A 15,433-nucleotide genomic window follows, 5' to 3' on the forward strand; every position below is an offset into this window, starting at 1 on the left:
CAGTGAGGAGGAAGGGTAAGCTGGGACAAAGTGAGAGAGTGGCATGGACATATATACACTACCAAATGTAAAATAGATAGCTAGTGGGAAGCAGTCGCATAGCACAGGGAGATCAGCTCGGTGCTTTGTGACCAGCTAGAAGGGTGGGGTAAGGAGGGTGGGAGGGAGGGAGACACAAGAGGGAAGAGATATGGGGATATATGTATATGTATAACTGATTCACTTTGTTATAAAGCAGAAACTAACACACCATTGTAAAGCAATTATACTCCAATAAAAACGTTAAAAAAAAAAAAAAGAGGTAGAGGGGAACCTTCAGAGACAGATCAACCCATCATAATATGCAGACCTTATATGGATCTTGATTCAAATATACTAACTGTACAAACGAAGCAAAACAACTAAATCTGAACACTGAAAGGACATTTGATGATATTAAGGAATTATTGTTACTAATTTATAATATTTTACATAATGCTTTGGTGGTTATATTTTTTAAAGAGCTACTCTCTTTTAAAGATACATACTGAAAAACTTACAGATGAAGTAATACGGTGTCTGGAATATGCTTCACATAATATGGAAAAGAGGAAGTATTTGAGTTATGGATGCCAAAAAAAAAAAAAGATAATACTGTTCCTATAATAAAGAAATGTTAATATTCCTGTAAGGAAGACTTGATATGATAGAGTAGCTCTGACAAGTAGCACTTTATGCAATGATAGAAAGGTTATATGTGTGGTGTCCAGTATGGTGGAAATGTGGCTAGTAATAGTGAGGAACTGAAGTTTTAATTTTAATTTCATTTATTAAAAAAAAACAAAAAAAACAAAAGAGGGACTTTCCCTGGTGGTCCAGCAGTTAAAACTTCACCTTCCAATGCAGGGGGTGCGGGTTCAATCCCTGGTCCAGGAGCTAAGATCCCACAAGCCTCTTGGCCAAAAAAAACAAAAATATAAAACAGAAGCAATATAGTAACAAATTCAGTAAAGACTTTAAAAACTGTCCACATCAAAAAAGTCTTTAAAAATATATATATATGGCTAATACGTGCCAGGTAGGACAATACATTTCTTGAGGACTAGTATATTTAGTCAATAGTCAAAAGATAATTATCTTCTCAGCTGCTGTATGGTGCTGGGATCCTTTTTCAGATCCTTTTATTCGTATAGTCCTTCCTGTAGTTTAGGAAAAGAATATATATTTGGGGGAGGGCTACTACTTAAAAACTCCTATACTGTTTGTTTACTCATAGAAGCTTTTAACCTGGCTTTTTCTTGAAAGGAATACTTTAAATTCAGTTGAAACATTTGCTTTCTTTCCAGAACCTTTCCAGAAATACTTGTGTGTTATTTTTTTGTTCTGCTCTGTGTATGGTGGTGGTTCTGTTTTTTAATTTGGGAGCAAGGGAAAATGAAAAGGTGTATTTTTAGAATCATAATAACTCTAACTCTCTTTAATTTTAATCCCATGAATTTGTTGGCTGCCATATGATGTTTAAATACAAAATATTTTAGAATTTGATAAAAACCCATGTTCAGTTCTATTCACAATATCCTTTTGAATGTTGATTTACATAGTATTATGTGATAATATATGGTAATCTACGAATTTTTATTATGTTAAGAATTTTAATGGTGATACTTGTAGGAATGATCATCTAATTTTATAAAATTTGGTTTACTCTGTGTGGTATATTTTCCTTGAGGTTTATTTGATTTCTGAGTGGTTCCTAAGCAACAAATGCATATACTGTTTTTTTTTTCTTTTTTAAAGGTCAAAGTGCTGTGGCGGGGAGTGGGGGAAGGAAAGTTTTGTTGTTGTTGTTTTTAATTTATTAATTAATTTATTTATTTTTGGCTGTGTTGGGTCTTCGTTTCTGTGCGAGGGCGTCCTCTAGTTGCGGCGAGCGGGGGCCACTCTTCAGCACGGTGCGCGGACCTCTCACTGTCGCGGCCTCTCATTACGGAGCACAGGCTGCAGACGCGCAGGCTCAGTAGTTGTGGCTCACGGGCCCAGTTGCTCCGCGGCATGTGGGATCTTCCCAGACCAGGGCTCGAACCCGTGTCCCCTGCATTGGCAGGCAGATTCTCAACCACTGCGCCACCAGGGAAGCCCCATATGCTGTTTTTGTAATGGACTTTTATGGTAGATCCACTCAAGCTGATTTTATAACATTCTACATAAATACTTCTATATGAAGTTTCTCGTAACTTCTACATAACTACTATCGGAAAATGAAATTTTCTTCTTTTCCTAGGCTTGAAATTGAGGTTATGCATTCAAAAGAGATGATGGAGTTCAGATTGAATTCTTTGATACTAACGCTTTCTTCTTTCTCCTCCTTTTCCCCTTGTAGCCGGAGAAAACACCTATTTTCTCGTGATAAACTAAAGCTTTTTCTGAAGCAACACTGTGAACCACAAGATGGAGTCATTAAAATTAAGGTAATCAGAACAGTGATATTATTTGTTGGAAAGAAGGGGAAAAAAGAGAAAAATGAGCGGTGTTATAAAGTTGTAACATTGCAGAAATGTTACTCCAAATTTGGTTGAAAATAGCTCTCTTTTTATCTGGAGCCAGTTTTAGTAATTTTCATTGGATTAAATACTGTTTTTTGCAATTGCTAGAATAGCTAAGTGGGTCAGGTACTTCCACTTTTTTCCGTGTATAAAAAAGATCAACCAAGACAGATGAGAATAGAGGGAAAACTTGGAGAAAGAAAAGTTATGGGGAGAATTCCCTGGTGGTCCAGTGGGTAGGACTCCACCTTTCCACTGCAGGGAGTGTGGGTTCAATCCCCGGTTGGGGAACTAAGATCCCGCAAGCCGCGCGGCTGAAAAAAAAAAAAAGTTATGCGTGTAGGGCAACTAGTGCTTTCTAATAGTGTAGTACTGGCTCACAAAAACAGAGTCAAAGAACAATGCTAAAATAGATCCTACTAGTTAGGAAAACAATATATATGTAATAAAAAGAATCTCAGAGACCAATACTAAGCAGATAGATTATATTTTATTCATAACCATTCAGAGGGAAAAAATCAAGTTTAGATACCTCACATTGTATACTAAGTAAAAAGTTAAATGGTGAAACTAAAACTGATTTTTTTAAATGAGAAATATTTAACTCATACTGGGAGAGAGACACTAAGTAAAAAAGCAAAAGAATGGGTTAGAGAGATGTATGCATGTGTCAAAAATCAGCTACTGTATGCTTAAGATTTGTGCATTTCATCATATGTAAATGTTACATCAAAAGAAAAGATATGAAGTAAAAGAATAGATGTATTTACTCTATGTGAAAAGTAGCATTTCAAATCTAGAGACCAAGATAGATTATTTAATAAATAGAACTGGGACCCTTGGTTAACTATTTGAAAAAATAAAGTTGGGTCTAACTCAAAAAAAAAAAGACATGAGATAACTCTTAATGTCATTTATGCTGAAGTACTTAGAAGGAGCAGTAGAAAAGAAGTACCAAAGATGAGATTGATTTGACAGTATAAACTTATGTAGGTTTAAAAATGTCATGAATATATTTCAAGGGCAAGTGCTGGAGGAAAAATACTTTCAGTGAATACAGTGAGGAGCTCAAATCAATTATAAAACATAAACACCCCATTAGAAAAATAGACAGACATGATCAAAATTCACAGTGGATGAAGTATTAAAACTTGAAAACACATAAGGTAGAATCATCTGAAAGAAAAATTTCTAAAATATTTGTCTTTGATAAGAGAACATAATTTAAGCATTCTGTCTATATAGTATTGAACAGGTAGCCATGTAGAATGATGCTTGCAAAAAGTTGATTTAGATACTTGTGATAAGTGGCTAGAACAGTGCCTGACAATTGATAGGCAGTCAGTGAATATGTGAATAGTTGCATATGTGTATCATAAATAGCCAGTTGGCTAATTCACCTAACTTTCTAAGATCTCTTACACATCAGTGAACAAAAACAACCTAATTAGGGAAAAAATGTCGAAGGACATCAGCAGTTATTCACCAAGGAAAACAAAGTCAGTAAACATGAAAAGAAATTCAACTTTACTTAATAAATATTGAAAGTTAAGGTGACAGTAAACATTTTTCTCTTAGAGTATAATGAAAGACGGTTAGTGGATATTCTAGTGTACTTGCACACATGCACACACCCCCTCAAAACAACAAAGTTTGGGGACTTCCTTGGTGGTCCAGTGGTAAAGAATCCGTCTTCCAATGCAGGGGACGCGGTGCTATCCCTGGTCGGGGAACTAAGATCCCACATGCCGCAGGGCAACTTAAGCCTGTGTGCCACAACTCCTGAGCCTGTGTGCTCTGGAGTCCGCGAGCCACAACTAGAGAGCCTGTGCACTGCAATGAAAGATTCTGCATGCCACAACTAAGACCCGACGCAGCCAAATAAATAAATAAATAAATAACAACAACAACAAAGTTTGATACCCTGTGTGTGAGTGTAGACTGTTGTTACGAGTACCTGCAAGAACACAAAGATGTGGTATTTTTGTTTATTGTGTGTGTTGTGTGTGTGAATGAGGACACCTTGGCAATTAATATATTAAAACCTATTTTGACCTTTTTTGGGTATGTATTTGAGAAGAAACCACCCATTCATACTTAAAGGGCAGTTCTCTGCATTCACAGGTTATTTAAGTGGGATAGTAGACAGCCATCTTAATGGAATTTACTTTAATGTAAAATCTTAATGGACTCTAGATTTACTCTGATGGCCAGAACTGATTGACTTTTAGGTGTTAAAAGCTATGTTCTACCAAAAGTAAAAATATTATATAGAAAATTGAATTCCAAGTAGAAGCATTCCTATTTTGTTAATAACTTAAAATTTTGTATCATCACATTTTCTGTATTTCTGTAAATGGCATTTTTTTTTTTGGAGAGAAAGAAAGAGTGATGATCTTGGCCGTTAGACCAAAAGTAATCTTCAGAATTGCTTAATCAAAATTAAGAAGTTTAGGGACTTCCCTGGTTGTCCAGTGGTTAAGAATCCACCTTCTACTTCCCTGGTGGTGCAGTGGTTAAGAATCCGCCTGCCAATTCAGGGGACATGGGTTTGAGCCCTGGTCCGGGAAGATCCTACATGCCACGGAGCAACTAAGCCCGTGCACCACAACTAATGAAGCCCGCGCGCCTAGAGCCGGTGCTCTGCAGCAAGAGAGGCCACCGCAATGAGAAGCCCATGCACCGCAACGAAGAGTAGCCCCCACTTGCCGCAACTAGAGAAAGCCCGCGTGCAGCAACGAAGACCCAATGCAGCCAAAAATAAATAAATAAATACATAAATTTATTTATTTATTTTAAAAAAGAATCCGCCTTCCAATGCAGGGGATGCGGGTTCGATCCCTGGTCGGGGAACTAAGATCCCACATGCCACGGGGCAACTAAGCCTGCGCACCCTAGAGCCCACACGCCACAACTAGAGAGCCCGCGCTCTGGAGCCTGCACACCGCAACTAAAGATCCCGTATGCCGCACCGAAGATCCCGCGTGCCACACCTAAGACCTGATGCAGCCAATTAAATAAATAAATATTTTTTAAAAAGAAGAAGTTTAGAGTTGGACATAGATGAAAGGTGAACAAGTTCCGAATATGAAGTAGAAGGAGAGAAACTCTTGATTTTAGCAAATTATCCTAGAACCACACCACTCATGGTAAAGATGAGGTTGACTTCTCTGAACTTAAATTTTGAGTTGAAACTTTATAGGAATTGATCAATATTTCTGCTTTTATCCAGACCAACTTTAAAATTTGATACATAAAGTATCTAAGTTATCACTCCAAACTGGGGGGGGAATCTAAATGTTCAGCAGTTAGAAATGGCTAAGAATGTATTGGTTTAATACAGTGGATTTTTTAATATTAAATATATGGATTATTTATTTACATAGAAAATCTCATACAAAATTAGTCAAAAGCAAACAAAAAAGATTATTGTATAAATGTAATTTTGAGATAGTTTTAGAATTCAGGAAACTGTTGAAGCATTCTTGAGTACTTTATGGTGAAGCAATCCTTTGAATTGTTGTTTTCTTTATGGTAAATCTGATTAATTATATAGTTTTTAAAAGGATCAAGAAATAAAATATATGTTACTGCATAATACACATAAAATTCTAATGGTTTTGACCTGGTCTTTAACAGTAATCATATGACATGTTAGCGCTTATCTGTATATGGTTTACTAATGTGTTATTATTGTACCCTGTGTCTTTTTTTAATGAAGGCATCATCTCTTTCAACATATAAAATAGCAGAACAAGATTTTTCTTATTTTTTCCCTGATGATCCACCCACATTTATCTTCAGTCTGGCTAACAGAAGAAGAGGGAGACCTCCCAAACGAGTATCTGTTAGTCAGGTAAGTAGAGAATAGATAAAAACTACATTGTAGTTCTTAATAAAACTAACCAAAATTAAGAGTGGGATTTGGCTCCCTTCACCTCTGTAGCCTGTAAGAAGGAACACATTCCTTCACACACAAAAAAGGTGGGTACTGTATGTTAATAACTGCTTAGCAATGAGGCTTGTAGAAGTTTCAAGTGTGAATTAGACATGATTCTCATGCCACAGGGATTTTATACTGAAGTGGAAGCAAGCCTATAAGCAATCACTAAAATGTAAAGCAGAATCAAATACAGGGAATAAGTTATGGAATTGAAATGTAAAGATCATTTAAAAGATACGAGATAATGGTATCCCAATTAAGCAGGCTAGAGACCTTAATCTCCCAAGAAATAAAGTAAAAATAAACTTTTGACATGTTTAATATTGGCTACAAAAATGTCTCTGACATGTCTTTTCTCTGTCTCTTTCTTATTTGACGTCTACACCATCTAGTTTACCCTGGAAGATTTTTGTTTGTTTGTTTTTCTAATGCATATTTTTAAGGCTCCTCTTATATATTACTGGTTGTTTTTCCTGGGAGGTTTTTGTACTAATTTATAGAACTATAGGATTAACTCATATTCTGTATGTTACTATGATTAGAGTTAATAAATGTTCAGTTAAACTTTAGAATAAAACCTTAGTATAAAGTATAATTGAATTTTTTGTTTTTTATTTTTACTGTAAGAACAAAGCAGACGATTAGTTTACAACTTTAGTGGTTCTACAACTTTCGTTTTCTGGGTTTTTGTTTTTGGTTTTTTTTTTTTAGGAGGACAGCATTGCTAATAAACAGACTGTTGCAGGTTATAGGAACAGAGCTACTAAAGAAAGAGACAAACTTTTGAAACAAGAAGAAATGAAGTCACTGGGTGAGTTTTAATGTAAAGGATATACCAAAGATCTTGGCAAACAGAACAGGCTTAATAAATGTTAGTTCTCCAATTCCTTCAACTTCATTTGTTGTCTGCCTTCTTAACACCTTGTTTCTCTCCAAAAACTGTTAGTTATAGGAAAGAATATTTCTCTGTGCCCAGGCAGGGGGTGTTTCTAAAATGGCATATTTCTGTTTTGGTTTTTCTTAAACATAGTTTTTTCCCTCAGATTATAATTAATTTCTTTACTAAATGAGACCTCTGTTTATCTCTTAAAACAGTATTTCAGGGTATAACATATCCCCTGTTAAACTGACCTAACGCTAGATTAAGCACAAGTTGGCAAGTTTCTAGGGCTTTCAAACTGTTTTGGTCCATTTTTGTTTGATTCCTACAGCCTTATAAAACATTGCTTCCCAAATGTGACTGTACACAGGAATCTTAGAAATCTTACTAAAATGAAGATTCTAAATTAGTAGGCCTGGGTGGGAGAAGAGATTCTGCATTTGCAACAAGGTGATACCTTGCTGCTGGTCTTAGGACCACACTTTGAATAGCAGGGCTTTCAAAGGCAGGTATATGTTTGTCCCAGGGCAGTAGTTTGTCTTAAACACAGCCAACTTGCTCTTCCCATTTTAATCACTTGCTGACTCCCTCCAGTAATTTACAACCCCTGGGAGTCTCTCTTGATTTAACCTTAAGATATTTCAGGGATTCTTTTGTTACATTAAAAAAATGTGTTATTTTCTGTCTGTGTACTTTTCTAAGTTTGACCTTCTCCACAGCTTTTGAAAAGGCTAAATTAAAAAGAGAAAAAGCAGATGCCCTAGAGGCAAAGAAAAAAGAAAAGGAAGATAAAGAGAAAAAGAAGGAAGAATTGAAGAAAATTGTTGAAGAAGAGAGACTGAAGAAGAAAGAAGAAAAAGAGAGGCTTAAAATAGAAAGAGAAAAGGTATACTCAAGTATATTAGTTACGCCCTCCACAGATAGTTAATAGCACTTTATATATTTAAATTCATGGTTAATTTTCAAATGCTTTTATCACTTTCATTTACATTTATAGTTGTGCATAGAGCACTGATAAGCAGTACTGGTTTATCTCCCTTTTGCTTTGGAAGATTTAATGAATGATTTAAGGTTCAACATATATGCATGCCTTTACACCTCAAAGCCTCTTCTAAAGTACAATTCTAAAGTTGATTTTCTTCATTATTTAGACTTCCATATTTAGGGAAGACAATATATGTAAAACTTTCAAAAGTAAAATACATCGTTAGAAAAGTACAATAAAATGCGTGATTAATAAGAATTAGTGCAGTGTTCTTATTCTCCTTAAAGAATAAGGTATCTGTGATAATAGGTATTTCAGCAAATCTTTGATTATAACCTTCAGCGGTAGATATTCCTTAGAGAATTCTATAGCTGGTTTCTTCTAAAGTCAGTCATTGTCATTGGTTTCCTGGGATATTCACAAGTAGCCTAGGTGTTACACATTGTGCTCATTTAAATTGCATGTGTTTCTTGAATTATTTCTTATAGCCCCTTGGGTGGGAGTAGGGAGTGTCTGATACATGTTTACTCCAGAAAAAAATAGAAAACAAGAAAAAAAAAAAACCACTTGTAATCTAAATGGTAACATTTAGAGATAGCATTAATGCTTTGATTAATTTATTTCTAGTCTTTATTCTGGGCCTTAAAGAATAAGATCCAGTATTTATAATTTTGTATATATATTTTTTGTTTAACATTATGAACATTCCATCATGGTATTAAATAAACTAAATAAGTGAGGTGGAATTTTTAGTGACTGCATATAATCGTTAATCAAATAGATATAGGTAAACATTTAAAAATTTTTGCTCATAAATAATGATACTTTGTTCAAATTTATGAACAAAAGTCTTTCCTCTTTTTGGATTGTGTCTGGATAAATTTGTAGAACTGAAATAATAGGTCAAGGGTAAGAACATTTTTAAAACTTTCTATACATCGTGGACATAGATATTTGTTTGCCAGATGTACTTATGTATATTCACTTAGCAACAGTGAATGAAAATACCCATCTCATTACATCCTGCAAGAATTATTTGGGGGGAGGGGGAGTTTATTTCAGCAGACCGCTCGAAGCACAGTTAATAAATTCTGTAACTATCTAGTTGTTTCATGTTAAATTTGATAAGTGTATATCTGTTTACTTTCAGTGTTACTAAATTTCAAAGAAAGAATATTAACATATATTAAACATATATATTATTACATACATTAACATATATTTATTGGAAATAATTATAATAAAATATTTTGTTTACATTTTGCTTTATTAGAGACTTTTTAGGGTCAGTATTTATCTTGCAGTTTCAAATACCAGAAACAAGAAGTAAGGGTTTCAAAAGACCAAGTGAGCGAAAAGTTCACCAATTGTATACTGTCCCCTCTGTGTGCCTCTAGGCAGTTAGTCAGGTTTAAATGAATCTTGAAAACAAATGTATTACAAATATAAGGGGAGGTTTTATTTTAGGTACTCTAATAACTTCTTACCTCTTTAGTTAAGATCTAATTGATTTAAAGTAGAGGGAGAGCTGCTATAGACAGGGTTGGATTGAATTAATATTTATCCAGGAGCTGCTATGTGTTGAACATTTTTCGTCTTTGTAGCAGTTCTGTCAGGCAGGCATTGTTTTCATCAGTGGTTTTAACACTTTAATGTGCATCAGAATCACCAGAAGTGCTTATTAAAACATCAATTGCTGGGTCCCAACCCCGGAGTTCATGGTTCAATAAGTCTAGGTAGGGCTCAAGTAATTGTATTTCTTACTAGTTCTGAGGTGATGCTGATGCTGCCTTATAAATTTCTTATAAGAATTTTTATTAACCTTTTGTTTTAGGAAAGAGAGAAATTGCGTGAAGAAAAGAAAAAGTATATGGAATACTTAAAGCAGTGGAGTAAACCTAGAGAAGATATGGAATGTGATGATCTTAAGGTATGAGCTTGTTCTGTGATGTTTCACACATCTGTGTAACAGAGGAAGTAGCCAGTTAAGCAAATGCTTATATTTAGAGTTCCAAAGTAACATTGTTAGTATTTTATAACAAGCTTTGATAATGATTCTTAGTCTGTGGAAGTAGTTGGTCATCTGTGCTATCCTTGGTAGTCCAGTAACCACTGGGGCCAGGCATACATTTAGTTTGATTGCTAGACAAAGATTCTGCTCATCTCCAGAAATAACCAAAGTATCCAAACCAAACTTGTTCATCTCAGTTTATAAGGAACCATTTCTAAGTCAATAGATGATGGATTAATTCTGTTCCATATCCTAAGGAAAATACTGCATTGAAGATCATATTGACACGGCTAATGCCTTGACCTCAGAATCTAGGTTAGGAGTCCTTCTTAACTAGGAAAGGTAGTCAGAAGTATAGTTCAGCCTAAAGTTATGTTCTTAGTTTGATGAAGGAAAAAGTCCCTAGAGACTGTGATTTAGTAAAGTTGGAATAAAGCCACAGCATCTATAATTTTTAAAGTTCCAAAGGGGATTATGATAAACATCCAGTGTTGAGAACCACATGAAATAATTCTTCACGTGAAATTATTCTTTTAGGTAAAGAGTATATCATATCTGTCTTTTACAATTTCCTGTACTTGGTTCAAATAGTTATATAAATTGTTTAATCTTGCAGGAACTTCCAGAACCAACTCCAGTGAAAACTAGACTACCTCCTGAAATCTTTGGTGATGCTCTGATGGTTTTGGAGTTCCTTAATGCATTTGGGGAGCTTTTTGATCTTCAAGATGAGTTTCCTGAGGGAGTTACCCTAGGCAAGTGCTATTGCTGTGTTGTAGTTCACGCAAAATTAGTGGCTTAAAGGAACAAGTTATTCTCTCTCAAAGTTCTGTGGAGTCACTGGACCCAGCTGTCCAGTCCTTTCTTGGGGTCCTTCATGTGATTACAGTCAGACAGTGGCTGGGACTGGAGCCATCTGAAGGCTCACCTGGCTAGATGTTCAAGACGGCTTCTTCACACACGTGCCTGATGCCTTGGTGCTCCCCCACATGGTGTCCCACTCCATCAGAGTAGCCTGCACTTCTTATGTGGCCGCTGAGTGCTCCAAGAGGCTGGAAGCAGAAACTGCCAGTTTTCTTAAAGGCCAGGCCTGGAACTAGCAAACCTTACTTCTGCCATATTCCATTAGTTAGGCCTGCTGGGATTCAAGGAGGCAAAGGAATAGACTCTACTTCTTGAGGGTGGCATGGTATGTAAGTGCAGGGAGGGGAGAAATTGACAGCCGTATTTGGAGACAAGTTATTGCCTAACTTTAATTTATGATTCTGTTTTGCCTCTGCACTTACATACTATTACTTTTTATTTACATCATTTATAAGAGCTAAATTAGTATGAGAAGGGCTTTGGATCCCATTTTAGATTTTTAGCTGACCAATAGCAAAATAATTTTCTTAAGATCCAAATAAAGATTCTCAAAGACAGAATTATAATGCCACTCTTATTTTAATAAGAGTAAATTCTTCAGGAGGGCTTTCACATTCCCTCAGTTTTTCTTTATGAGCTAGGTGAAGCATGAATCATTGTGCCTTACAGATCAAGAAGGTCTAAACAACGCTGGTTTAGGTAAGAAGTTTAGGTTAGATGAATTAGATGAGAAACATTTATGACTTGAACACAATTTTAGGATTACACCTAATGCTGATGATTACCTCTTACGTGCACTATTTGGTAAACAGTAATGTCCCACATAGCTCTTCAGAACAGTGGGACAACAATAATAAATCTTTGGCATTGTTATTCAAATTAGAGTAAAATTATAATTTTTAATATATGCCTTAATTTGCGTCTCAAATTTAAACTTAGATGAAATACTGTATCAATCTACTGAGACTAATTTGGCTTTCTTTGAATGCAGTGATTTTGGCTTTTGATTTTATTGTATTTTATTGTAATCATTATAAATTATTTTTGATTTTGGCTTGAATAATACTTGGCTCTACTTTGATAAATGGGCAGTTAAGAAAATAGTTACACAGGCTATTGTTGATTAAAATGTTTATTATTCCAATGGAGTTGTTTTTTTCAGTACATGACCAGAACTTTAAATTCATTTTAAACATTTTATTCGCAGAAGTGTTAGAGGAAGCTCTTGTAGGAAATGACAGTGAAGGCCCACTATGTGAATTGCTTTTTTTCTTCCTGACTGCCATCTTCCAGGCGATAGCTGAAGAAGAAGAGGAAGTAGCCAAAGAGCAAATAACTGATGCTGACACCAAAGGTCAGAATTCAGTGTTATTGCTTGCTGATAGTAGCTTTGTAGTGAAACTAATTTTTGATTAGTTAATTTTTAACTTTACTTGGCTTTTACAGTTATAAAATTACTTGATTTTTGAGTCATATACTAGCAACACATCATCAGTTGTCTTAGAACAACTTTGTTTTAATGTATCCTGTTTCTGATGGCCTTAAAAATGCTGCAGCCCCCACCCCAACAATCTGTCTTGCTTTTTACTCCTTTAGATTTCTCCTGCTATTTAGGAGCATTACAGATTTCATTGACTAGTATCTAATTCCAAGAAATTCTACTAAATAGCATGATTTTTTTTCCCCACCTAAGGAATTACTTCAATTGTTGTTATTAATACTTTAAATTGAAAATATTACCACTGATTTCATTTCCTATCTGACAATTTTTAGACCAGAGTTAAGTAAAATTTAGTTTTTAAATTTCAGTAATTGGTTTGAACTAGAAATTTTGCTCTTTAAATTCTATACAGTTAAGTATCTAGAGTCAGCGTGTGGTACATATTAATGTAGGAATAATTCTTGGGGAAAACCCTTTTTTATTTTTAATACAGAGTAGAGTATGTTCACTGTTTTATTTAGGATTTACCTCAATCAGGGGAATTGTTAAGCATTTATATTAAAAGGTTGATTTGACTTCCTGAATAATACTCTCTGTGAATTTTGCCACATTATGAGATGGGACTATTAAACAATACTTTAGTGTATTCCATAAAAATTTACAATAAGAGATAACTATTTGGAGACATCTTGATAGCAGAATCTTGGTAGAAAAAAAATGGGACATTCCTCCATTCAGATAGCATGGTTGGCCATAGATAATTTGAGCTAATTTCCTTTATGCCTGGTCGATGAAGCAATAGGATAATTATGAGTATGTAGCCAATGTCAGCTGCCTTTTGATTTTACAGGCTGAGTTCAAGCAAAATACATTCTCTAGCTTGAGTGCTAATCACCATAGGTCCCTTATCAAGGCCATTTTAGCAATGTGGTCCTCATTGTCATCTCAGATGATTTAGTCAATTAAATGAAACTCTACTAAAGGGAAGACAAAAGGGTAAATCCATTTATAAAACACCTAAAGATTTTCTAGTGACAAGCACTAAAGATGGATTATCTAAGAGAGACAATGTAACATATATTCGTTCTTTTAGCCTTTAGGTTTTCTTAATGACCAATAACATCACAGGGTTATTGACCAAATTCTGACCTTAATACAAGACAAAAAGCTTTTTTTAATTCAGGATTTGAAGCAGGTGAATTTTGTAGTTTTGGAAATCCTGATGACAAACAGTGGAGTCAAAAGGAAATTGTATTGGAAAATCAGCTAATGTAAAGGAAAAATATATGTAATATTGACGTTTGTATTGCCATTATATTTTCTATTCATGATTTGTTTGATCTGCAATTTTTATAGCTCTACTCCTATACAGAACTGTCTATAAAGTCTACCTCTGACCATTAAATAAAGGTTTTAATGCTCTTTTTGAAACTATTTAAATGTTAGGGAGGGAGAAAAAAATACTCAAGGAATTTCACCCTTCTCTCACTTGTGTATTATTATTGGCCACATTTTAAATGGTTATTTCAGTTTCATTAAGGGCCCTAGGCTGTTCCCCCGGATATTTTTCATATGTTCTCCCATCTCAGTAACAAAAAAGCTCTTCTATAGTCTTCCTGAAAGCCACTGAATAATCAAATGGGATTGAATATTCTTTTACTTCCTCTTTAGCTGGTCTTATTATGTAAGGTGTTTCTTGCTGTTTTTAGAAATCGGGAAATTGGGCAGAAGATAAAAGCATGAATTTATCTTAGTGATGAAAAAACTGAGGTTCAGGGAGGTTATTTGCTGAAGATCACAAAGATAGTAAGTGACCACAAAGCTAGTAAGACACTATATATGCGTTGTTTCATTTAATCCTCATACCACCCTTGTGAGGAAGATGTTAAGTATTTTCTGCCTTTTACACACAAAGAAACTTAGTCTTAAGGAGTCTAATTAACTTGCCCAAAGACATTTGGCTAATAAGAAAGTGACAGGATTAAAAACTCAGGCACTCTGGCCTAGAGCCTCATAATGACTGTTATATTACCTTATTATATGGCAAAGAAGTAATTATCTGTCTTCCAGAACATCTGATTTCTTTGGTCTTTGGTCTCCCTGTTTTTATACCAAATCTTGGAAATTTTGACCAGCAATTTTTTAACTCTTCTATTAAAAATATCAATTCCTCTCGTTAGTCTTACATCATGAACTTAGTGCCTTTCAAAGTACAGGAAAAAGAGCATTCTCCTTATATAGAATAGTTTTGTGTATTTGCTGAGATGTTATTGTTTAGTGTTGAAATTGTGTGCACCTAATTCTAGATTATGATGGTGATAAATGTATCTGTTTCACATAGTCAAGCCATATACAGTTCAGCTATATTCTCTTGGTATGATGTACCTGAGTGACTGTCTCGGCAAATCCTAGAATGATATTTACAGTTTCTTGAGAGTGCAATTTGGTAGATAACTGAGTTAAAGAATACATATTTTAACATGTTAAACACAACTAAAAGTAAGCTGTCATTTTGTTGGTTGTCCATTTCCTAAGGCCTTTGTCCTAGGAAAATTATAACTTACTATAGATAAAATAGGTTGAATTGCTGCAAAGGAAGAGAACCAGTACACTTATACAGCTCTGTAACTAGGACTGTTGTTAATTTTAGACTGCCTGTATTAATTTTAAGTTTGTTTGGCTTTATATGTAAAATGAAAATTGAAAAAGTTTTAGGTCTAGTATTTCCCTGTTGAGGAAGAATATAATGTCTGTCATTTTGACTAGATTCATGGCCTGGTAGGAATA

The 15,433-nt window shown here is 34.8% G+C and overlaps 1 protein-coding gene across 8 annotated transcripts in view; it reads left to right on the forward strand.

Annotated features, from left to right (window-relative positions):
- Window positions 1-15,433, forward strand: part of BAZ1A (bromodomain adjacent to zinc finger domain 1A) — a 93,539-nt gene that overhangs the window by 42,753 nt on the left and 35,353 nt on the right. For 6 of the 8 annotated variants that reach the window (XM_082452035.1, XM_082452041.1, XM_082452034.1 and 3 more), the window contains 7 exons: window positions 2,360-2,447; window positions 6,244-6,378; window positions 7,177-7,276; window positions 8,065-8,231; window positions 10,165-10,260; window positions 10,958-11,096; window positions 12,413-12,559. In XM_082452035.1, the coding sequence (XP_082308161.1) occupies window positions 2,360-2,447; window positions 6,244-6,378; window positions 7,177-7,276; window positions 8,065-8,231; window positions 10,165-10,260; window positions 10,958-11,096; window positions 12,413-12,559 (872 nt within the window). The remainder of the gene's footprint in view (window positions 1-2,359; window positions 2,448-6,243; window positions 6,379-7,176; window positions 7,277-8,064; window positions 8,232-10,164; window positions 10,261-10,957; window positions 11,097-12,412; window positions 12,560-15,433) is intronic. The other 2 variants (XM_082452040.1, XM_082452039.1) reach the window with 2 other exon arrangements.

The sequence above is a fragment of the Balaenoptera physalus genome (genome assembly GCF_965194825.1).
Source record: "Balaenoptera physalus genome assembly, chromosome: 2".
Taxonomy (NCBI): domain Eukaryota; kingdom Metazoa; phylum Chordata; class Mammalia; order Artiodactyla; family Balaenopteridae; genus Balaenoptera; species Balaenoptera physalus.